The sequence below is a fragment of the Thunnus thynnus genome, chromosome 2 (genome assembly GCF_963924715.1).
Source record: "Thunnus thynnus chromosome 2, fThuThy2.1, whole genome shotgun sequence".
In the NCBI taxonomy this organism is placed as follows: Eukaryota; Metazoa; Chordata; class Actinopteri; order Scombriformes; family Scombridae; genus Thunnus; species Thunnus thynnus.
This window is the reverse complement of record NC_089518.1, coordinates 28,385,125-28,410,947: the sequence shown is the minus strand read 5'-3', so window position 1 is coordinate 28,410,947 and position 25,823 is coordinate 28,385,125. Positions and strand designations below refer to the sequence as shown.

Here is a 25,823-nt window from a genome sequence, read left to right as displayed (position 1 = left end):
AATTAAAGTGGATATCTTTCACAGTTACAGTCTTTTTAATAAAAACATTCCCTGTTTGTATGTATTTAAAATTTAACAGTGTATAAAAATTCATTGTACAAACCTTAGCCTGCAAAATACACAGTAACATCCAACAGATAGTGAAGAGTAATATAGAGTATGAGTAAAATATTTCCTTCTAAAATGCAGTGAAGTAAAAGTATTAACTTTTAAAAAAAGAAAAGAAAATACTTTAGTACATATCCAGGATCACTTACTTTCTTTCCACCTCTCTATGTGAAGCACACGTTGGGGGATAAGAGCTGAGGCCATCAAGGCACTAGTTGACTGCTCTTAAAAAACTGGAAATCTTAACTTTTCTGGAGTTCAAAGATTATCTCAAGGCCTGAGCTGTGTGTTTGATGCCTGTGAGGCTGAAGACTGATGAGAGATTTTTTTTTTTTTTTTTAGGCAATTTTGGACCAATCTTCTCTCCAGCAGCCGAAAGGAAAGATGGAGGAGGAGGGAGTGATGATGGTAGGATGAAGGGAGGTTGGTAGGTGCTCCGGCCCTCCTCATAAAGCCCTATTGTGCAGATATGAAGAGAGAGGAGGTCTCTCTCATCACTGTTGTGTGTGCCAGATAGAGAGAGATTCACAGATGTGTTTCAGGCTCTGGCAACAGCTCCCCCCAGTGTTTAAGATTAAAGTTTTTGGCATGTTCTGTATTTCTTTGTCAGTGTTGTCACTGAGTTCACAGTTCTGCTCTCAGTCCAGGTGCTCATCCAGGAAAATGAGCTTTATTAACATATTGGTTTCTTGTGTTCTGCACTCCATGATACACAAGGGAGTAAACAAGTGGGAATAAACAAAATAGCTTCACAGGTCATGAAAAAATCAGTTGAAATCTGAAACTATTTGATGTCAAATTTCTTTGTTTTTGAAGTGTGTGTGAGCGACTGCAAAAGAGACTAAAAAACAGAGAGTCATAGAAAGAGAGAGTGAGATGGATAGTTGAATCACCCAACATGATCATCAGCCAAGACTGGAACAATGAGTCCCCTGTTCAGTTCCTCTCCTACCTGCCCCCCATGGTTTGTCCCAACATGATCTGTTGTAACCAAAAGGGCAGAACAACAGACGAAACGAGAGAGCGAGGATAAAAAACAACAGCCAGTCTGCATGCTTTCCAGTTTTCAGATGCTTGTTTTAATGAGTTTTGAATCCCCCCTACAACAAAAGCCTTTACATTAAGCATGGACAAAAGGGAGGGGGGGCGGTGTTTATTGCACAAGCTTCATAAAGACCCACATACACACAAACACACACCCGTATACGCACAGCCTCGGAAATACATTGACTTGCTATTGGCTACAGTATGTGGCAGTATAGGGTACATTTTGTTTGGCTAAACAGAGAAATACAAAATAACGATGAACATCATTTCTAACAGAAATAAGAAACTAAAATCCATCATTACTTGAATACAATCATTACAGTGATACATATGACTGTTTAAATGTCACTATTGGTGATGCAAGGAAGAACTTCTAATACATTATTTTATAACAAACAACATGATTGGACCTCAGAAATCTCAAATTACCAGTAACATGATTAAGAGTTAAACAGGTTAAGCGGTCAATCACAGATGAGTTAAAGGCACATGAGTGAGAAAATTTTAAGTAAAAACAAACCCTGAATGACACATGGCACTGGAAATGGATGTTCAACAGATTGTGTAGGGAATGTATGTAGAAGAGAGAATCACAGAGATTGAAAACTAATTATAATGTAAACAGAAGACAAATAATCATCCCGTGGCAGGATGTTAGGATATAACTGCACTGCTTCCATTGGAGGGGAAGAGAGGTCTGAGTTTTACTTTGTCTGTATGACTCAGTGTTGTTGGGTCATTTAGACTCACAGTGAAATACAGCAATTAAGTATTTTTTTTCTAAACATCTTAAAAACACCTTTATACCAGACCTGATAACAGAAAATATAAAACAATCTTGACACAAGTGGCACAAGTTTACAGCACACTGTCTCTCAACCATCTAGATATTTAACATTCAATTTTAAATAAATACATTGATAAAATAGGTCACAATATGAATAATAATAATCCTCTCTTGTTAATATCATTATGCTACTTTTGCATGTTCTTACTCTGAATACACTTTCATAGTTTAATAAATTTGGCATTTGGCACGGGAATAAAATATTCTATACTTTACAATAAAACTATAACCCTGATAGTAAGTTAAATTAGAATCTACATTGTATAAAAATAATCAGCATATTATAAATGTAAAATCATTCTATTAAAGGCCTAGTTATGGAGGTTACTGCAGTTTATATGACTGTAAACTGCAAACTGCTGCAGTCTGGCTCCTCTGGCTTTAAAAGAAGAAACAGAGAGCAACACTAAATCAAGAAAATCCAATATGACACCGCATACATCAGTAAAACAGCTGTGAATGACAACAAATAATACCCTTCACTGAATGGGGCCATTTTTACAAAGTAGGTTTACAAAGAAAATGAACCAGATAAATTGAAAAAAGGCTCTGAAATATCTGCAAAAATGCTATTTACCAGCAGTCAACAATAAGTTTGAACATATTTGAACCAATATTCAGGTTTAGTTTCAATACAGACATCAGTATCTCTAGGATGCAGCCCATTTTCCTCTGTTATTTGGCGTTTTTAATCCCACTTTGTAAAATTGACCCTTGGTCTTGTCAGGTTTGTCAGTGCTGAGCAGCAAGCTCTATATTTACCCCAACTCTCCAGATGTGGGCAACACTGAGCCTCTTTTCTTCTCCACGGCTCCTGTCTATGAGCATTTTTGACTTCCTTGTTAGCATTTGACACCGATCTAAGTTCAGCTTCTTGTCTCACCCCCCTTATGAGGTCTACTAAACTCAGATCTGTGTCTGAAGCAAGGGAAGCAGGAAGCCGCCACTCTCTATGTACGTCCAGCTGTTCATTCCGTCTTCCAGACTACATTCAAGACCTTCACCACCTCCTCATAGATGATGAAAACTATGGCCACATCCAGACACACACGGCCCAGCCGAGGAACTGTTCCCTTATAGAAACTAGAGATGGACAGAGAGTGAGAATGAATGTCGGCATTTAGAAGAAGTTACATTTATTGACGCCTAACCAGATGCAGTGGCAGTCCAGTAAAACATAGCCAGATCAAGACATTGAAACATCTTAAAAAATACAAAACATTATACTCATAATGGATGAATAAATAAATTGGACTAAATATTAAATAGGTTTACTGAAGGTAAACATTTGCATTTAATTCATGTTCCCTTTTTGTTTTAATGTTTTGCATATGTCTGCATTAATTCTAAGGATTAACCAAGGCCAAGTGTTTAGAGCATAACTGAAAACACAGCGGAGGATCACCATGATAAAATGTCTGCTGTCAAACCAACACTATAAACCAAACCAAACCAAACAAAGTGAAGGTTTACTCACGCTGCCAAGCCTTCGTATCTCAGGATCTTAACAGCACAGTCCAGCGTGCTTTTATATTTATGTGCCTCCAGACCCTTCAGAGAGAAAAAGGAAAACATTGTTATTCCTAATCAATGTCAGTATGTTGTGACAACGTCAGGACACCAGCAAGAAAACACAAAAAAGAACACGAACGGTGAACCTGCACTTGGATGTATGTACCTGCATCCTTGTCTTGATGACATCTAGTGGGGTGTTTCCAAACACACTGGCTGCTCCTGCTATGGCTCCAAAGGCTCCAGTCACTAAAGGATTAATCGCTTTATTGGGGTTATCACCTGGTGAAAGGACAAAACAGAAGACTCAGCAACAGTAACATGTATGAACAGTCACAGGGTGAGTAGCTGGTGAAATCCTGCAGGCAATTTGCAAACTCTTTAGATCTCAGATAATAAATGTGTCTAATATACTGTGTCCCAATTAAACACTATGTATCAATATACCTATATCTATCTGTATGTGTAATCTACATTTTCTCAGAGTGGCTTCTGCTTCCCATGAGAGTCTTATTTTATTGTATTTATTTATTTGACAGGGACACTGCTCATTAATAAACAGAAAAAAAAGAACTGTAAATGAGTCAGTTAAAGAAAACCTAAGCTAAAATTATAATAAAATGACATCTTGTAAAATCCAAACAGAAACATAACGAATACACATCACAGAAAATGCCGACTGACTGAAAGTGCTTCTTTGAATAGAAATGATGAATTCTCTTCTTATGGTACATCTGGTAACCTGAATGCTTGTTCTTTGCATAATAAATGTCTGAAGTGGAGGAGAGGCAGTTTTATGTAAAATCTTATAAACAAGACAAAGATTAACATATTTTACTAAGTTTTCATACCTCAGGAGTTTATATTTATTTTAAATTTGTCAGCTGTGGAAGCTGTTGGATTTCTGGCCCAAAATGTTAAGAGCAGGTTTATATAAAATTTCAAGTGTTTTCAGTGTAGATTTGTTTGCCTATATGTGACAATAATATACGACAATATGTGAAATGTGGAATGATCATAGCATTCATATATGTCATGCCTGTTTCTGTGCTTATTGAGTTTCTAATAAATATAAAATTAGTTAAATTAAAACTTACTCTTTGGTATATTCTTTGAACATGAGATCTAAAGGAAAGAATTGATCCAGACAACCAGATACTAGTGACTATACTCAGTCACTTGGGTCACTCATGACTCTAAAAGATTTAATTGACTAAATCTTTAAACACAAATCGCTACTAACATGCACCTAAACTAATTTTCTAGCCTCTTTGAGTAGTGTTTTTTCAAAGATCTCTTATAATCATAGACAGACAAACACATACAGCCTAATGCACACCGACCTTTGTACCAGTTCTTCAGAGATGTCATCACAAAGAACCGAATAGCCTGGTTGGATCCTTGTTTGAGGACGGTGGCTGTGAGACCCTGATATGTCCCTCTCAAACCTGTGCAAGCAGGAAGACAAAGGATATTTCACATTTAGTAAACAACTTGATGTATTGATGGTACAATTATTGACACTATTTTCAGCTGCACTACCCTGTCTGACCAGTAGATGTCAGGTAAACTATGAATTGAAGCTGGTCTTTACCTTGTGCTCTGATGATTTCTCTGACTCCGTGGTAGAAGCCCTTGTATTTGGGGTTTGCTGAAGTCTGGTCATGAATGAATTTAACCTTGAGAGATTTCAAAAAAGGGAACAGGATGAGTATTGAAATGTTGTTTTACTTTTTAAAAAAAAAAAAGCAGATACAGGATGGTGAAAACAGCGCAGACATTATTGAATCTTAATTGACATTTTTAAAAAGACTGATGCATGATTGACAGCAAGTGTAATAGACATCAGCTAGTTTGTGATTTCCAGACCTGATTTATGTGGTTTAATCAGTTTTACTTTCTATCATTAGCTTAGAATAGTTATTTATATAAAAACGTCTTCATTTGTGTCGAGAAATGAACAAATTATATTTGTTAAAAATATTTATGTGAGGCTTAGAAAACCAGCATTGTATCCTCTTAATGCACATGTTTATCACACAAAAGATCACAAATTCTCAAGTGTGATGGGAAGATGTTTCATGCACATTTGCGCTGGCTGGGCACCAAGTGTGCATGACACTAAAAATCAAACTAATCTAATCTAAACTAATCCAATTCCGTGCAGTTTATAACATACCTTAACAGTTTCCATGGGACAGACCACCAAAACAGCTTCCATCACCCCGGCTCCGAGCCCACACAGCAGGCCTCTGGTGCTGTCCAGTCGACCAGACTCGTCCTTTGCATGGTTACTGAGGAACTCAAACACCCCAAACCTAAGGAGAACAAAACCAGCAGGGAATTATGGGAAAAGTTAATGGAGGAGTGTCCAAAACCGCTGCAGGTCGAGTGAATAATGATCAGAAATTAAAGGATAGGTTCACAGTTTTTCAAGTCTAAAACAGTCAGGTGCTCAAACAGACATTGACATATGCTTTTCTTGCTGCAATCATTCCTCCTGTTCATACTGACCATTAGAAGATCCCTTCATAATGTGTTTTCAATGTAAGTGATGGGGGAAAAAATCCACAAGCTTCCTTCTGTACAAAAATGTATTTAGAAGGTCATTTGAAGCTACTATTAAGCCTCAGTTGTCCGAATTAATTAAATCAATTCAATATCTTTCAAAGTTACTGTCTTTTTGTCTGAAGATCCCTCCACTGAAGTGACATTTCAAAAAATTTTCTGATTTGCTCCTTTTTTTTGGAGCTGCATTTCTCTCCTATGAAGCTGAGACCATTCTGCAATCTGATCAACGCAGTTTTAATCACATAAGACATTACATAAAGTAGATAAATAAAATAATAACACATAAATGGTAATATTGCAAGGGAAGACAATGAGGTGCTTGTATTATGACATTAACCATAGTTTATGAAAAAGGAGCCACATATAAGAAGATAACTGCGCTGCCCTTCATCAGCAGAAATCTGGTAGGAGGATGAGGAGGATGTTTAAGCAGATGTAAGACCAGTTTCCTTTTCATGTCTCACTGAGTACAAATAAAAGCAGTATTCATCTCAAGCCAAAAAAAACTTCTGTCCGACTCAGATTTTTTACTGTTGACAAACTGCTGGAAGTGCACAATGTGCTTAAGGCTTTTATTGTATTGTATTGTCTTGCATGCGTCCTCATTAAAGATGCACCCATAAATTGTCGTGTCTCAGTAGCCAATGAGTGTCCAGCAACAGCTGCCATGGAAGCCAGCCAGCCCAGACAGAGAGAGAGAGAGAGAGAGAGAGAGAGAGAGAGAGAGAGAGAGAGAGAGAGAGGTGTGGTTTGTGTATCAGTGCAATCAGAAAATGTTGTGCCAGCGAGTCCTTTGCAAGAAAGGTTATTTATAGATGGAATTGAATTGAAGAGGGGACGTTGCCCGGTACATTTAGCAAAAGGGGCGGGGGAGGACAGACACTTGCTCTTGATGAATGCTTTGTTTTCCTCTCTGGCTTTTCTCAATCTGCCCAGACCGTCTACCTGCCGTCCTCATGGGTCTAACAGAATTCATTTCTTATCCCTCGGCTCATGTGAGTGGAGTTTTCTTCTCCGTCTGCCTTTCTACTGCAAGATTTTCTTCTGCTCATTAACCTTCCACATCTGTTCTCCTGTCGTCATTCCTCACACAGATTTTTTTGGTATTTGTTTTTGAAAGACTGGTTCCCCACAATTAACTGCCTCCCACTGTCAAGCAGGAAGAAACAACCTATAAAATGAGAACGTGTACTTCCCTAAAGCTTGCTCAGACTTTAAGGAGATGGCATCACACTTAATAACTCACCTTCTGAAACAAACGCTATTCATTAAAAGCTGCTGGAGAGATACGTATATCCTGCTGCCAGGCCTGCTCCTTTGCCAATTTACTCTAATAAGTCACCCTTCCCATTTTGGAGTGGACTAAAGTGGACTACACTTAACATTTAGAATATGACCCTTCATGCTTTGGCCGACATCCACAGTCTGAGATGAGTCACTCTGGACAGCAGAGTGCTGCCCAATCTTCATTAAAGGGTCTTTCTACAAGGTCAGCTCTGCTGATGAGAAGAGGAGGTGAAGGAGAGAGAGAAAAGGGAAGGAGAGGGAATAGAAAAGAAATAATGGAGGCAGACAGGAGAGAGGGATATAGATGTGGATGAAGGGTTAAGGGGAGGAAAAGGTCAAAGGCTTCCTTGTCTATCCCTCTCCTTTCTCTCTGACAACCCAACAGCAGACTGCATGGCGTGTGATGGTGTGCAGGCAATCAGTTAATGGGATGGGAGAGAAAGAGGGTTGGAGTGATAGGAAGGGGGAGGAAGAGATAGGGAGGAAGAAAAGAACGGATCGAAAAATTGGCTCAGTGGAAGCGGTGGTCAGTGGAAAAGTGCCAAAGTATTCTCTATAAATCTAATTTAACTGCTCCCCTCTCAATGGCTTTTAATCTCTCCATCATGTTTGCTTTTTTTATTATTTTTTTCACTTTCCTTTGGTTCATGAGATGATTAACAAGATAGGAAAGCAGAAAAAACATATTTCTGTTCCACAAAACTTGCCTCTAATATTTCATATTTTCTTGTGAATTACTGAATAGGTTTATCTCTTCAGCCCTCTAGAAAGTATTAAATTAAAATAATAATTTGGTTGAACATCTTGTAACTCATAAACATACTCAAATTGTAATGACAGGTAGATATACAGTAGCTTTGTTAGTTGAAAAGTGGAACCACTGCCCTAAATAACTGAAACAAAAACATATTTAAAGCTGCAACGATTACAACCTTCCCACCGAAGGTTATATTTTTAAACACAATGTAGGCATTTATATGTATTTCTAAATACAATGTAGTCACATAACAACATCAGTGAAAACCTCTCAGTGAAAACCAGCCTTAGAGTAGAAACAACACCACTCTGACTCCCTCTGGAAAGAGTGCTGAAAGCTGACTGACAAACTCATATGTACACACACACACACACACACACACACACACACACACACACACACACACACACACGCTCATTGACAGAGTATCAACACAAGTCTCCCTCTCTGTACTCCTATTGAGACCCTGCCTGAGTTTGAGTGGCATCTTTGCTCCGCCTGGCTGGACCTGTCTCTCATTCGTACAGACAGGCTCTACCCTCCAGCATCTCACACTCACACACATACACACACACACACACACGCATGCACACATGCACACACAAAGAAAGAAAGATAGAGGGAGAGAAGATATAAAGAAAGGGAGACCAAAAGAGGGTGACAAAAAAAAAGCATTTTGTGCAGTATTTGTGCAGTGTGTGTATGTGTATGTGTGTGCGTGTATGTGTGTGTGTGTGTGTACATGCACTGCACTGTGCACACTTGTCTGTAGATAAATGTCATTGCTGTAAAAGAAAACATAATTATACTGCAGTGTGGCATTTATGCCGTGCATTGTGGGTAATGGACTAGCATAATTGGAGTCTGTGAGTTAGTGGTTCCAGGTAAAAGCTAACAGTGTTCGTTTTATTTCAGCTTTTTTCTGCACACAAATATAGTCTATATTATAACGAGTTGTAATGTTTATTTATTTACTTGCAGTTGTTACTCAAACATTTAACAGTTTTATGTTGTTTCCTGAAATCCAAATGGCTAAAAATGAAATATCTTGTATATTTATGTTTAGAGTCTACACAAACATGAACATATTTCTATGTTACTGTAAGATTATATCTGCTATACAGCAACAGACATAAATACATTTGTTATGTACTTGTTTATACATGTGTATGCATGTTTATGCTAAGGTAGATGTGGAAAGATTGCAAAAAAAACTGGCTAAGTGATAAGCAGCAGGATTTTAAGGGAAATTTATAACTGTGTGTATTTGTGAGTTCAGTTCATGTCAGCTCTACTCTGCAAGTACAAATAGCAGTAACTATTTGTTTGAAGGTCAAAGGTTACAGACAGATGTAAGACCTCATATCACCTAAAACTGATCTGTTAAGGAGAAATACTGAAGAGCTACCTAGAATTATCAAAAACTGGATCACAAAGAGGAGTTCTACTTTTATGCATTTTATTGAGTAATTTCTATTTTTTATTTCTAACAGTGTAGCAAGTGACTGAAGTTAATTTTACATTTCAAATCAGTTAGTTTACTTTTACCTAAGTAGATACATCCCTGCTAATACTACCTCTGCTTGAGTCTTGTACTTCTACTTTTTCTATTCTAACACTCTTTTAGAGTTTGTCACATACCTGACTGCAGATTTGGGTATAGATCCATAGAGCAGCGAGCTCAGTCCTCTGTACAGTCCTTTGACACCATGACCCTGTACCGTCTGTCTCACACAGTCACCTGGAAGAGGACACACAGACACACACATATTACCGTAAAGCTGCAGTGTGTTGTTGTTCTGATACGTTCTCAGAAGCAAACCTCTGTGCTGTAGAAAACTTTCAGGAATTATTTCTTTGGTAGAAATGAGTTTCAATGAAAACAGGCGACAGTATTGTCTGTGGATTATCCACAGTAACCAGGACACTGTTTCTGGAAAGAAATGTTGCTATTTTTCTTAAAAGAAACAAACAAAACTCAATTCTTCCCCATTGTAAGGGGATGACGGTGAAACTCCCACACACTACAGTAATATCTAAAAACCTGGCTAAGTAAAACCAAAACTATCTGCATGGCTAAATAAAACTAGAGGTAAATGAGAAGATATGTTTTTGTGATTTGAGTTAACTGACCCTTTACATAAAGAAGATCACAGCTGCTATACTAGCATCTGTCTTTTCAACAGGATGGTGAATTTAGTGCAGCTGTTTTCTGCCCTGTTTTGAAGGTAATACACCTGCTATTTTTAAATGTGATGAGAGCACAGACACCTGAAACATCTGTCCTTTATTTCTGGTGCACTGCCAGTTGCAGAAAGCTGCTGATGTAAATGTTTACGTGGATAAAAACTAAAACCACATATCGAGGGAGATGCGGATGCTATTTAAGTCTAGTTTCTCATCACTTAATGGGCCCCTCAAACCTTGATATTACCTTGGTACCAACCTTGGTATTCCTTTAAACTTGCTTCTTCTCTTGGAAATATCAGTCCAGTAATTTATGTTCTGCTCGCCAGCCAAATGCACAACTGAGCAGAAAAAGCAACAGCTGTCTTGAGTGCTCATTAGCATGATATCCAATCCTCAGAGCTGCAGCCAACTTTATTAGAATCTGTGTTTGTGTTTGTGCACACTGGTATGCATGGATGGTGAGTGTGCATGTGTGCACTGGTCTGTACTATGTCATATAAACAAGCACAGTGACAGCCTGCCAGAATCCCCAATGTACCTTGGGATGATGGGTAATTAGATAATGAGCTCCTGAGAGAGGCAAAGAGACAGGATGACGAATAGATAGACAGAGACAGAGAGAAATAGATAGATAGATAGATAGATAGATAGATAGATAGATAGATAGATAGATAGATAGATAGATAGATAGATGGAGGCAGACAGATAATTAATGACAATAATTTAATTGTTGGCATATACTGTACATTAATAAACATTTTAAATATCCTTACATCTGCTTATAACTACATTATAGTGTGTTACGTTTATAAACTAAATAGGGGGACTTAGTGAAGTGTTACTGTTATTTCTTATTTGAATTCAATTAATTTGGTGGTGGAAGACAAATACCAAAACTAAATGGAGTCAGCAAAAATGTATAGTTTGTATGAGTTTACATTATAGCATCCTGAGGCAGGGGTCCATTGTTTTCAACAATGTTTCCAGAGTTTCCACAATCCTATTGTTGTTATACAGTTAGTTTTAAAGAAATTCGGAGGTGGTCTGGGCCGCATACTGTATGGCCACATTCTTTTGGCAGTGTGTACGCAACTGTGTCCTGAGCCACACTGAAGGGCCGCCTACTCAATTGACAACCTCTGTGTAAGCGGAAGTATGTACTCTTTTATGGAGAAGGGTCAAGCCGCAGTCTTGCAGATCTAGAAGACACACCCGCTTTACTACAGGACACGACACGACACACCCTGCCTGATGTTGTCACCGTAACAGCATGTTACACAACACACCCTCCTGGCCCCTAACCCTAATCATCTCACTGCTCATGTATAAACCTAACCTAGTGGGTGTGTCATGTAGTAAAGTAGATGTGTCATGTAGATACTTGAATCCTACTTGCATTTGCGTGTCAGCTGCATCATATTAAAGTGCAAAACAACAAGAAGAAACCACAACAACAGCCGAAATGGATTCTCGTGCATGGAGTACACACGAAACACACTGTCTAATTTCCATTTATTATCCATAATAAAGTCTCAATCTTCTTTTTGTCCTCTGTTAGGACACTAAACTGATAACTGCTCTTTATTAAAAAAGGACAGATCTCACAAAGTATGTTAACTCTTGTAGGTGATCACATCTAAAATAAGGAAAAGACCTACTGCCGTTTACATAAACAGCTCTCCCAACTCTGGTAAATTGGTTTGCCTTGACTTTACTATCAGTCAGATGAATGGAAACATGTTGGTTTAACTAATATTTCACTGATATTTAGTGTGAATTATTACCTCAGTTTCATTCAAATTTGAGTCTTGAGAATTTTTTTCAATATAAGGGAGCACTATCAAAAATATTCTCTCACACACGCATCATACTCACCTATTCCTCTGTATTTGGGCGGGTTGGCCTTCTCATCCAGCTGTAACTGTGTCTTGACATACTCTGTGGGGAAGGTGATGCAGATCTCTATGCCACCTGCAATTCCACCTGGAAACACAGAAATCAGAGCAGATTTAGTTTAATATAAAGAACATAAAAATGTGCATAGATGAAACTGGAACTTATCAAAAAGTGAGCAGTGAAGAATGAAAAAAATGTCACACTGGTCAGGCAGCTTTGTTGACTTACTGACTAAACAGCCGGGCATACCATATCTGCCTGGCTGCAGCCTTACCAAGATTGAGTCAGTGCCACATCCCCTTATGAATTACAAGGTGGTGCCATTACGTCATGGATCATTACAGTGACTCCACAAATGGCTTTCCCTCCATAAACATTAAAAGCACTGCTGCTGAGGGAGGAAGAGTAACGAGCTGCGCGAAGATGAATCAAATGCTGCCACAGCTAAACTACACAGCGACTGTGCTGTCTGAGGAATGAACAGTCATCACAAGAGAAGGTTGTGTGAGGAAATTTTGCTACCTGTCAAATGTGGGGCTAATTTCTAAACCATGCGTTTAGTGTATGACTGTACAAAGTAAAATATACAGTGGGAAAATCAATGAATGGAGGTGTGAGTGGCTGCTGCAGGGTTTGGCCTGAAACCAGCCACAGTCGATGAGTTGAGTAGATGAGGACGAGTGTCCAAAAGCAAAGCTAACGGACAATACAGATGAGTCACAAGGGAAGGCTGGAGGATGCGGAGAAGGCTGACATTAATTAAATTAACTGCACAGCCTGCAGGGAGGGGCTCCATTACCCAAGACCCTCCATTAACTCAATGACACACACGCAGGCACACTGTGCTCACACATCATGTGGTAATAGACACAAGCACACACACACACACACACACACACTCCCATGAAGGGAGAAATTCCTAAAATCTAAAGTAATTCTTCTGGATAATTATGAGGAACATTTTACTGCACATTATGTACATTTGTGCCAAGTCAAGGAACCCGAAATGAAACTACCAAAAGACCACAACAGACCAACAAACAGGGAGTGAAAAATTGAAATGCCTTTCTTTCATCTCACACTGGCCCAAGGACAAGTGGTTTCAACAGAAAGTGGTTGTGATTTTTTTCTATTTCTGGGAATTACCAGCTGTGATTAGATGTTACTATCTAGTTATTGAAGCAAATACAGTTATCTCCACACTTTAAGCTCAGATGCAAAAGTTTCATTTAAAAATGTTTCCAATGCACTATGTGTAATGTGAAAAATGTCCATCTTCAAATCCCACTGTGTAGAATTGATGTGATAAAGCATCCTTCAAATCTATCACAAGGCATAAGCAAGTAAGCAAGCAGTTTATTTATATAGCACCTTATACCTGAAGTGAAATAAAAATACAATAAAAGAAAATCAGAATAAAGAAAAGCAAAGACACCAGATAAAATACACAAGTAGAGCGGATAAAATGGACAAGCTAAGATAAAATAGCACATACTACCCAAATGCCTGTCTGAACAAATGGGTTTTTAGCTGCTTTTTAAAGGAGTCTACATTATCCAAGGACCTTAAGCTTGTTGGAAGAGTGTTCCAAAGCTTAGGGGCTGCTGACTGGAAGGCATGATCCCCCTTAAAATGTGTACGATGTACACTTAGAAAGCCCTGGGTGGAGGATCTAAGAGCTCGACTAGTGGTGTAGGGGTGCAGAAGGTCACTAATGTACTGTGGAGCCTGACCATGTAGGGCTCTATAAGTGAGCACCAAAATTTTAAAATGAATTCTAAAATTTACTGGGAGCCAGTGCAATGAGATTAAAATAGGAGTTGTATGTGACCATCTGTTAGATTGTGTTAAAAGCCTAGCAGTAGCGTTTTGCACAGTTTGTAAACGTTGTATGGAAGATTTGTTAAGACAAGTAAAAAGAGAGTTACAGTAGTCCAAATGTGATGAAAGCATGTATTAACATCTCCATTTCATTTCTTGATACCACAGACCGGAGTTTGGCTGTTTCTCAGGTGAAAGAAACATGATTTAGTTAGCGTCTTAACATGCGCTTCAAAACTCATGGATTGGTCGAAAATTACACCAAGATTGCGCAGGCAAGACTGGGAGGATGAAGATAAGGCACCAAGGTTCTGCCTGATTACTGACTGAAGATTGTCAGGGCCAAAGATTAGGACTTCAGTTTTGTCTGCATTTAACTGCAGAAAATTGTTTGCCATCCAATTCCTAATTGCGTTTAAACAGTTGTTAAGTACAGAGGGTTTGTGAAGCTCATTAGGTTTAAATGAAAAGTACAACTGGATGTCATCAGCGTACATATAGTAGGAGATGTTCTTGAAACTGCTGATGATTTGTCCTAGTGGTAGCATGTATATGGAGAATAGAATGGGTCCCAAGACTGATCCCTGGGGGACACCACGTGACAAAGCTGCAGTGTCCAACTCAAGTTCACCTACACAGACTGACAAAGATCTATCTGTGAGGTATGAGGAGAACCACTCCAATGAAGTCCCAGAGATGCCCACCAGGTAATTTAGCCTGTGGATCAGAATGTGATGGTCCACAGTATTGAACACTGCCCTAAGGTCCAATAGTACTAGAACAGAACAGTCTACGGCATCTGCAGCCATTAAAATGTCATTTGAGACCTTCAGGAGAGCTGTTTCAGTGGAGTACAGTTAAACATCGAAATAAGGTTATTTCACCTGTTTCTTTTTCAGATCAACTAGTTGCAGAATTTTGTGCAGAGATCTAACTTATCTCGTGTCTTATTTCAAGATATTGACGCTGATTTTTTTAGAAAAATCACAATATAAGGAAAGCTGCATTGAAGAAAACCGGCAGAATTTTTATTTTACTTAAAGAAAAATAAGTCTTGAAGGCTACATATGAGTCTTATCACCTGTAAGGAGATGTATTATGCAGTGTATTCAGACTAAAAGTCTAAATCATTTCTACACTACAGCCCCAGTAAAGCAGTGTTTCTCTTATAAACATGCACATGTGTCATTAAGCTCTTGTTTTCTCAGTGTGGCTCTCCTCGTGTCACTGCTGCCAACACAAGCTTTATCACTGCGTCACCTAGAAGCAGGGTCTCTACTTGAGATATAATCATATATTTAACCCATGGTATATGTTGGACGACTTAAAATTAGCCAGTGAAATACCAAAAAGTTCCATACATACTTAAAGGGGACATAGCATGCACATTTCCAGGTCTAAACTTTTATTCTGGGGCTCCACTGGAATTCCTTTGCATGATTTACAGTTTATAAAAAACTCTTTATTTTTCTTATACTTCTCCTTTATGCAGCCCCTCAGTTCAGCCTCTGTCTGAAACAGGCTGTTTTACCTCCAGTCTCTTTAAGGCCCCTCTCCCAATGAACCCACTCTGTTGTGATTGGTTAGTTTCCAGACGCTGCCCCTCGGCAGACTTCCAGCGGCTCCGGAGGCTACATAAACAAACAATAATCGTAGGATTTCATATCTTTTTCTCCTTTACTCAAAATGTCAACTTCTGAAATACATCTTCACGTGTTTGAGCCAAAATCTGATTTCAAAATATGCGAGTGGTCAACGTTGACTGGTAAGAATGGGTAAGTTTTAACAGTCAGAGGGTGTATTTTTAGATACGTTAACCTCAAGTTTTGGAACATTGACCATGTTTAACATCTGACATTATGATAGTATATAAAAGACAGAAAATCACAAAAAGCATGTTATGTCCCCTTTAATGTACAAAACATTAGGAACGTCTTTCTGATTTTGGGTTGCGTCTCAAAGTCAAAAAAGCCTCTGAATCATCTGCTTCTCTCCACTTAAATCTCCTTCACTGTGAGTAGAGGTGATTTAATAAAGGAAATCGATAAGGGAACATTTCTTTTACTTAAGGCTGCACCACAACTTAATATACTAATTTATTGTCTCTCCATATCATTGCATTGTACGAGATTTCTAATATCGAAATGTTGTGGTTTACAACTTTTACATGTAAATCTATTGTAAATTAAATACCTGAGAATGTATATTTTCTGAAAGTTTTATTGTATTTTGGTCCAACTAAGCATTATATTTATTCATACTAATTTTATCCACTGTGTCAAACATGATTTTGAGTTTTTCATTGACTATTCATTGAGTACTTTTTCGTTAATTGGATTCACCTGATAAGCACACGTAGTAAACAGTAACTAAGCTGAATCATGACGTTCATGTGATCACACGCACAGTGTTTAAGTGCCAGGCATGTAAGCTGTAATTCCTGTAATCCTGGTGAAGTAGTGAGTAAACGTGGCCTCCTGAGACGTAACAGAAATCACATGAGCTTTACAAACGCTCTGTTCTAACCGTGATGATCCGGGCTCAGTGGGTCAGTGTGTCTTGGGAGAAGAAGAAACAATTAACCTCATTCATCTGTTTTCAGCCAAGACGAAGCTGCCCGTGAAAACCAACCAGCAGCCACTCAGATGCAGCAAGTCAGTAACAGATACAAACACAGCACACATGATCAATCCTCATCAGACACACAGCGCCTGTGAAGGAAATGAAGCTTGTTTGTCTTCTAGTCCATTTTGCAGCAGAGCACACACACACACACACACATATCCGCTCAAACATTTACAGGTGACAACTTAAATGACTCCAGTAGAGCTGCCAAACGTGGGTTACATGAGCAAAATGGCCATTAATCTTTATCTTCACAGGCTCGCTCTCCACTTCTGTTCTTATTTTTTCTCTCAGCAGCGCCTTCCTTCCTCCCTCCTCATCATCCAACTACTCTTCTCCACTCTGTGTCATAAAATCAATGCATCCACATAGATCGCTGACACTTACTATTACACGGAAAAGAAATGGAAACAGCACTGGAGCAATACTCAGAGTGAAAAACAGTGTAGTGCCTGACACAAAGCTGCTTCCTTACAAACATGAAACTTCCACAAGCTGAACAGCAGTTTAATAAATCAGACACAGAATGCAAAAATTGATGGACTGTGTAAAAGGTACCACACTGACTCTCTGGCCATAAAAAGTAAATTTATAATTTAATTGACTCACTGTAGACTTCACAGCTGGGCCCCAGCTCATGCTGCTACCCCACAGTTTATACAATGCAGGGCCAAAAGTCTGTAGACACCTAGCTGCAGGGATTTGCCCCCCAGCCTTAGTGAGTTCTGGTTGATGTTGGATGATACAGCCTAGCTTACAGTCTGCGTTCAAGTTCATGCAAAAGCTGTTGGATGGGGTTGAGATCAAGTTCCTTAATGCCAAAATGGGAAAACCATGTCTTAACCTGGCTTTGTGCACAGGCGCCTAGTTGTGTTGAAACAAGAGAGAGTGCTTTCTAAACTTTTGCCACAAAGATGGAAACATACTATAGTCAAAAATATAATTCTCTGCAATAGCATCAAGATTTCCTTAAATTAGAACTAAGGGACCTTACTTAAGTCTTGAAAAACAGCCCCAGACCAAAAGTGTGTGGACTAGTGCTGCAACTAAAAATTATTTTGATTCATCATCAATTGGTCTGCCGATTATTTACTCAATGAATCAATTAATTTATTTGGTCTATCAAATGTTGAGACTAAAGCCCAAGGAGGCATCTTCAAATTGCTTGTTTTGTTCATCCAAAAGTCCAAAACCCAAAGATATTCAGTTTACATCACATAAGTAGAGTTGCAATGATAAGTCACAGAAACATATTTGCCAACTACTTTGCCAATCAATTCATTATTTCGCGTCATTTCTTCAGAAAAATTACAAAAAATCTCTAAATCCAGCTTCTTAAATGTGAATATTTTCTGGTTTCTTTAGTCTTCTATGATAGCAAACTAAATATCTTTGGGTTGTGGACTGTTAGTTGGGACAAAACACGACATTTGGGGACCAGAGAAAATAGTGGACAGATTAATCAATAATGAATATAATCATTAGTTGCAGCCCTACACATATGACAAAGAAAAGCAGCTAATCATCACAACTGGGCAGGTGGAACTATGCAACATGTGGCATTTATGTCAATTATAGATCAATGATTTCAGCTCTGGTGTTCATATACTTTTGGACATATAGTGAATACTGTATGTGCACATTCACACACATGCATGAATGTAAGATGCACAAATGTACAGCCACTCGTTCTCCAATACAGAGGCACAGAGGAGGCCAGGTGAGCAAGCAGACAGCTGACAGGGAGGACCAGTTTCTGAAATCTTGTCCTGCCTGCTTCAGTAACTCTAATGAGCACCCAACACATCTGGTCCACTAAGAAACTTCCTTTTTTAAATAGAACTGCCACTCTAGCACGGCCCGTGAATGTAACGGTTTCTTAACATATTTGAAGCTACATTTCCTTTAAAATATTGTTTTTTTTGTCTGGCAGCATAGTCGACGGTTCGGCTTGCTGCCTTGTAGAGTAGATGACTATAATTTTAAGCACTGCTGCTGTAGACCCACTTTTAATTTGCAGTGCTGCCATTTTTGGCTAAGTTCAACTCAAACAATAAAACCCAAAACAGTCAGCAATGTGTATCCATGTGTGTATGCTTGTGTGCATGTGAAAATTAATAAGCAGTTTTGCAGCAGAATCTATTATTCATCCAGATGTTCTTTATTTAGAGTATTATCTCACTTTATATTCTCTGGAGGGATGAGGATGGGGGGATAATTTGAGGGAAAGATGTTATTACGTCCATATCTCCAGTCCAAACATAGCCGGAGGACTGATGTACTTCAAACACGAGGTGTCCTATTAATAGACTTGTAATATTTCTGTTTTCCTCACGCAAAAGATGAAAAGAATTATTCATCTGACGTCTGGCCTTTTACGCTTCCTCTGTCCTGAACAACAGTCCCCAATGCTACACTGATGCTTAATTACAGGAGGGATGTTGATTAATTTTACATGGGAACTGCTTTAACTGCTTATAAGCCTGTAGCATGCAGATTATACAAAGATTTACATGAACAAGACAACTACATTCAAGTTGTTTTGACAGTGTGTACAGTTGTAGACAAGCCTGATCACACTCACTTCAAGGGCCAAACAAGTAGGTTTCTTTAAATTTACATAACTACATTTGATTACCTACCTGGATTCACTGAGGGTTCTTTTTACTACAAAATTAACTTGGAGAGGCAAAACAAGCTTGTAACCCAACATACAGTATTCAGTCTGCTTTTTAAGCATCTTTAAGCATAGATTTAAGCATGTTAAGCATTGATCTGCATTCATAAGCAACAGCTGTCAAAATTTCACACCCTAAAACAAAGAATAAACAACCATAGATTGTGTTAGATTTGACAGTTTCCTGTCAAATCTAACACCCTGAAAACCATACTATCACATGACTACTTGAGATGGGGGTTGCTGGTATTGATGAACCCACAGAGAATTATCACTCGACTCCGCTGTTGCCCTCAGCTCTACGCAGCATTGTAGCATCTTTCAGCTTATTGTTTTGGTTTTACGGCCCATGAGGCCGAGCGTTTTGGCTCACTCTCACTGCTCTTGTAGTGTCATTTTCTAAAAAGCCACCATACACTACCTAGCCAACACCGGACAGCAAGCAGACAAAGTTAGCGACTAGCTGGTGAACATAGTGGAGCATTTAGCAGCTAAAGAGCCAGATATTTCCCTCAGGAGTTGGTAGAGAGTAAAACAACCCTGTCGCCCCTAAGAACATTGATTTTCAGGGTCTTTTGGAAACCACCTTTCACATTGTGGACGTTGGAGAGTATTTGAATGTACCAGTAAAGCACTTGCTTGAAAATGGATTACCACACTGTGATTACATAACTTTGACAAAAGATGTTGGCAGCAAATTGTTCACTGTGATGGATCACCTATCACCAGGCAAGTTTCAAGTCTCTGCAAACCGTTAAATGAAAGGAAAACAAAGGCTGACTGGAAGGTAGACAATCAATCTAAAGACAGAATGCTTTGGAAAAGGGTTGTTTAATATTATGTCATTTATAATTACTGAGATAAAATATGAAGCTTTGGATCATTTATCAACCTCTAAAAAAAACGTAATACTGAGGTATCCGTCCTATATTATAAATTTCCACACTCATTTCTACATTGCTAGGTGTTTGTGTGTCTATGAAAGCAACATCTAGTTGACAAGCTGTTAAGGTGGGGATGGCTCGGGGGTGAACAGAGGACTGTACTGTGATTTATTATCTCGCCTCCTGGTACTCGGGGTCTGGGAGCAGCAGAACAGCGGAGGGGAGTGGACTATGTGCGTCGCTTGTGACGCAAGGAAACGGGGAGTAAGCGCTCATTTTTGACGAGCCCTCTGAGCCTGAGAGGAGACAGCCACTCAGAAGACCTCACTGGCTGCCCTGAGGCTGGAGCGAGAGAGTGACGGAGGGAAGGAAAAGGAGGCAAAGAGAGCAGAAGAAGTGGCATAAAACAACCCTTGTCTCAGTGGAAATTCAGGAAATCGAGATATAAAAGAAACTTTCTCTTGCTCTCCATCCCTGACCGTGCACCCTCCTGAGCAGACGGGTTGTAAATGAAAGCTACAACAGTGCATGAATGCACAACAGCCAGTGAATCAGGACCCATTTATCCAGCTCTCTCCCCCTCAGGCCTCACACAGAAAAAACTCGACCTCTTTCCGTGTCTCAACTTCAGTCATCACCAGTGGCTGCTGAGAGAAGACTTGAGTTGACCAATGGGAGCAAAAAGAGCTCGCAGACCTCTAAAAGCTTTAGAATTGTGCAATGTGCACCCCTCCTCCCCAAACACTGTCTATGTGGGCTCTCTAATGCATTAAGCTTTGACCTTCTACTTCTTGCTTTGTCTACTTGGAGCCTTCGGGCATGTACAAGTGATTCTCTGCCTCCACATAGACATACCGCTAACCATAACAGATAAATCTGAAGTAACATTAGCATGTCAAAGCACTGGGAGGGGTGTCAGTTGGATTTATGATCTGCCACAGCTGAGTGAGAAGATTTTTTTTCATCCTGACACTGTAAAGTATCAGCCGTGGTTTTTGACTTAGGTCAATGAGGCAGTTTATCTATCGCTGAGTCATCCCAGCAAAGCTCTGAAACATGTCCTTTCGTCAGACTACACACACTGACACAAGCTTTCATTTCCAAACCTCTGAAAGACAGTGAGAAATCAATGCTTCCTCGTCAGTGAGGCCTGGAGGAGAGTCAGAGACAGAGAGGATGCAATCGCTCCGCTGTTGCAAAACTGGACAGACAGGCCTGAGACGAGCTCAACCACACAGTGGGGTGAACAGGGAGCAACACGGGGCCGAATCCAGTCAATCAGGCTGCCGGCAGCTGATGGGGGAGGGGAAAGGTCTCGCCATGGGAAGGTTTCCAGTTCTCAGCAGCTGATAGGACGACATGACTCAGGAGAGGAGATTTTTTTTCCATTCACTCTACTCACCATAAAATCATGAGCTCTAAACACTTTTCCAACTTTATGATCCATTTTTTATGCTTTTGATACAATTCAAACTATGTCAGTGTGTGATCTTTATGTTAGATTTAAACTAAACTTAAATTGGAAAATCACTAATTGTATGAAAACAGAAGTAACAGATTATTATAAGTTGTTTGTTTTTTTCCCTCTATATTCATTATTGTAACTTCACATGGACCCAGGTAGACAGATTGCTCTCAAATCTAAATTAATTGAATTATATAAAGCACTTTGAATTTCCATGTGTATGAAATGTGCTGTAAGGTTCTGTAACCATTGAAATGAATGAGACAAGTACATTTAGTTTGAATGTATGACTGAATAAAAGGGAAAACTAGTTGTTGAAGTACTTTTTAAACTGTCCATCAATGTTTGAATTAATTTTGTTATTACAGTCAGATAAGCCAACAGTTATATGCAAACTAGATGCCTTTTTAAAGAATGTTTTACCTTTGTTCAAGTTATTTTTGTTGCACTTCATTCCTGCCAGTGTTTTGTCATTATTGTATTGTGTATGTTGTTTTTACTCCATACCATGTGACCCTGATCTCACTTTCATTATATCAAAAGGGGTTAAGCCACTGATGCTAGTCGCTATGTAAATCATTAACATTAGAGTGGCAACGATTAGTTCATTAACAGGAAATTAATCGCCAACTATTTTGATCGACTGGTCGATTAGTTGGTCGATATGCTCTCGTCCAACTAAATTCTCATTGGTCGAATAATCTCTGTGTTGCTTTCAGAAGAAGAAAAGTGCTGCATCAGTAGCCTTCAAGGATTTATCCATTATTTTCTGAGGCGGGAGGGACAGACAAACAAATTACCTGTGAAAACAGGGGTGTTTTGAATACACAAGTTTGAACTCGCCCAACCTAATTGAGGCTGCTAGGTCTGACTGTACTCAATGTTTACTGAGTGTTTACTGTACGTACTGAATGATTACTGAACCAGCGTTTCTCCTGTAACACACACACACACACACCTACAGCCATAATTGTTTCAAGTAATTTTTAAGAAAGAAAAGTAAGAAAAACTATGAAACTCTTTGGTTCCTGCTTCATAAATGTGAATATTTTCTGGTTTCTTTAGTCCTCTATGATAATAAACTGAATATCTTTGGGTTTTGGACTGTTGGCCGGGACAAAACATGAAATTTTAAGTTGGGATTTGGGAAACAGCCATCGATATTTTTCACTATTTTCTGACTTTTTAAAAACCAAATGACTAATCGAGAAAATAATCCACAGCAGATTCATCGAGAATGAAATTATTCGTTAGCTGCGGCCTTAATTAACATTAAATAACATAACAACCTGGTTTTCTTCATGTAAACGCTTATTAGATCCCTTCATTTGGCATCCGCACAAAAAGTTCATTTTCAATCTTCAATCAAAAGGAATCCATCCAGAACGATGAAATATTCAGCATGAAACTGTTGCCAGAGCACAAGGCTGAAATCAACAACATGCTGCCAAATCTCAGCATGTTGCCTCAATACAAGAGCACCTCCAAGAGCCTCTCAAATCAACTGGAGCTGCTGCCCCCCGATCATCAAAACACATGAGAGGGTCGAGCAGCAGCAGAGAAAGGTGGGAGTTTCTGAACCTCAGCAGGGATAAACCCATGAATCACAGAAATGGCTCAAACAAGCATGACTGAAATAGTCAATCAATTAATCAATCTGTTCTACTGTTTCTGTCATTCATCAAATAAAAATACCAAACCATTGCTGTGCACAGCATCAAGGCAATGATTTATATCAAGAATAAATTGAGTTTTTTTTGGGTGGGTTGAAGATCAAACTAAGTCTAACTAAAGCTGACAAATACTGCCATGGTATCAGAGAGCAGAACCACAACCACAAACTAACAGAACAACATTACAGTTTGAGAGAACAATCAAGGTCCATTTAGCAGCTCTTCAGGAGCTTTCAATCACATCATCAACAGATGGATTTTGCCCGGTCGTCATGGAAATTTTAAGCCAACACGTACAAGAAACCCTCGATGAAAACTGGAAATTTGAACGTCTACAATTCCATGAGAACTGGGCTGACGAGGATCATGTGATATGACAAAAAGCTCTATAAAAGCTACTAAACTGATCTTGTACTGAGACTTCTCTTCTCAGCAGCTGCATCCGAGGTTAAAATGAACTTTGAGCCTCGACATTAAAGGTGTTGTTTGTGTTCTGCTCACCATCACACATTAGCTGAGACCTTTCTGTGAATGTCTTCAGTGTCCTCTACCCCGCTGCATGCATCACTCTGCTCTAATAGCATTATGTGAAGTGCACTAAGAGGTGATCTTTAGATTAGATAAAACCACATCAGTGCAGCAGCTAAAGATCCCAACCATGACAAAAACAGAGGCACAGAAGAAGAACAAAACTGCTTTCTTCTTCTTAAACACTGAGTTCTGAAGGCCTTTTCCTTTTTGCTTCAAGGGTCACAGGGGTCAACGTAGTTTAAGGGTAAGTGGCAGTAGTTGATGGAAAATGACAGAACTCTAAAATCTAGTTTTACCAGCTCTATGTCTATGTTTAGAAACTGAAATTGCAGCTCACACAGCTCCACAAATCCCAGTCTCTCAGAAGCATGAAGTGAAATGTGTCATTTGAAAGAGAAAGGCTCTAATTAGGCTTGATCTTTGCAGCAACATTTAAACAATAATAAACACAAAGCAAACAGAACTTACTTTCTTCTACAGCAATCTTGTTTTTTATGTTTTGGATTAAAGTAGTCTACATGGCAAAGTGTTTTATTTGTGGTGTTTCAAAATGATATATATATATAAACAATATTCAAATATTCTTAGCCTGTTTGTGGACACAATATGGGATTTCAACATTCCCTTAAATTGCAGGCTAAAGACTGGACATAAGAGTATCTCTCTCGTTATAATGTGATAACAGGAAGCTTTATGTTGTTTAAAGGTTTTGTCTTAATACTATCTGTCCAGTATTTATGACACTTATTCGCTCCGATGCGCACCAGAAACAAGCAAAGACAAAGTATTTACCGCTTTATCCAGCTGTGACACCATACCACTCTTCCTCGTATACACAGTGACATTATGACCAACTCTGACTTTTCCGCAAGACCAAATGTGATGAACTTACCTGCCAGGATCGCCTTTCCCGGGTGAGTTAATTTCGCTTTCCCCGCCGGCGCCGCTGCCGCCAGACAGCGCGGTCTGTGAAACGGGCTAATAAATGTGCCTTTTCCCTGCATTGTTACTAGAAAACACACACACTCAAATCAACGCAGAGCTTTTAAAATGTCGTGAGCTTTATCTTAAAGTGGTTGGGCTTGCAAATTTTTTTTTTCAAGTCGACTGGAGCGCGCAACACATGGACCGCCGCTGCCTGGTGCGCTTTCCTGGATGCAGGTGATCTCTGATGCGTCCGGAGACTCTGGCGGATCTCTCTGTTGACAGTGGGCGGATACTGGGACTGTCAAGGAAGTTGAGATTTTCTATATCCAATATCTGTTATTTGTAACCATGGTAACTCTGTATCACGACAATAGTACGTAAGAGAGCAAAGCAAACCGGAAGCAAGAAGGGGCGGACGAAAAGGTGTATCCGTATCCTGCAGCGTGGGATTTGGCAATTTCACCTGACAGCGAGTGAACTGAAGCGATCACGGAGCCTGGTCTGTGATAACGGATAGTAGGAGGCACACTCCGGGTGTTTGTATGAGCGCAGGGTGAGAGGAGAGCGGCCACTTTTGTGCCACAACAGAAGAAGGGCGGGGCGCAGCCTCTCTCTCTCTCTCTCTCTCTCCGCTCTGTCTGGATTATCATATGAAAGCATCTCAGCGAGGAAGAATAAAACCTGATTCCCCTGTTATTAAATCTTTTACTGCCAAAACCTTAAGCATTGCCCAGTGTGCAGCAGGCAGTAATAGGACAGCCACACCCTTCCCACACAAAGAGGCTGCAGCTCTCACAGGGACTGAAACCATCAATCAGGTCTGAGCAGCTTGGTGACCAAAATGTCAGTGTGGCTCTACCAAAGTATGGAAGTAAATATATGTTGCATAATGTTCACCGCTATAAAACTCCCCACCCAACCCCCCAAAACACACAAACAATAAAGGCCGAACCCTTTAGAGCAGTGGCTCTCAAAGTGGAGTTCAGGGACCCCCAAGGATAATTG

The 25,823-nt window shown here is 39.4% G+C and overlaps 1 protein-coding gene across 2 annotated transcripts; it reads right to left on the bottom strand.

Moving 5' to 3' along the window:
• Nucleotides 1–1,164: 1,164 nt before the first annotated feature.
• si:dkey-178e17.1 (tricarboxylate transport protein B, mitochondrial) lies at nucleotides 1,165–25,757 on the bottom strand. 2 transcript variants are annotated; one of them, XR_010931896.1, is made up of 10 exons: nucleotides 24,784–25,757; nucleotides 12,195–12,302; nucleotides 9,771–9,870; nucleotides 5,694–5,832; nucleotides 5,109–5,193; nucleotides 4,858–4,962; nucleotides 3,681–3,796; nucleotides 3,480–3,553; nucleotides 2,765–3,085; nucleotides 1,165–2,381 (listed from the first exon to the last, which is right to left on the bottom strand). XR_010931896.1 is itself a non-coding variant. In XM_067614625.1 (9 exons), exons 1-9 carry the CDS (start codon nucleotides 24,893–24,895, stop codon nucleotides 2,971–2,973), a joined length of 954 nt encoding a protein of 317 aa, XP_067470726.1. In that variant the 5' UTR covers nucleotides 24,896–25,757; the 3' UTR covers nucleotides 1,165–2,970. The 2 variants fall into 2 exon arrangements, 1 of the variants encoding a protein (XP_067470726.1); XM_067614625.1 differs by having other exon boundaries at nucleotides 1,165–3,085.
• Between the last annotated feature and the right edge of the window lie 66 nt (nucleotides 25,758–25,823).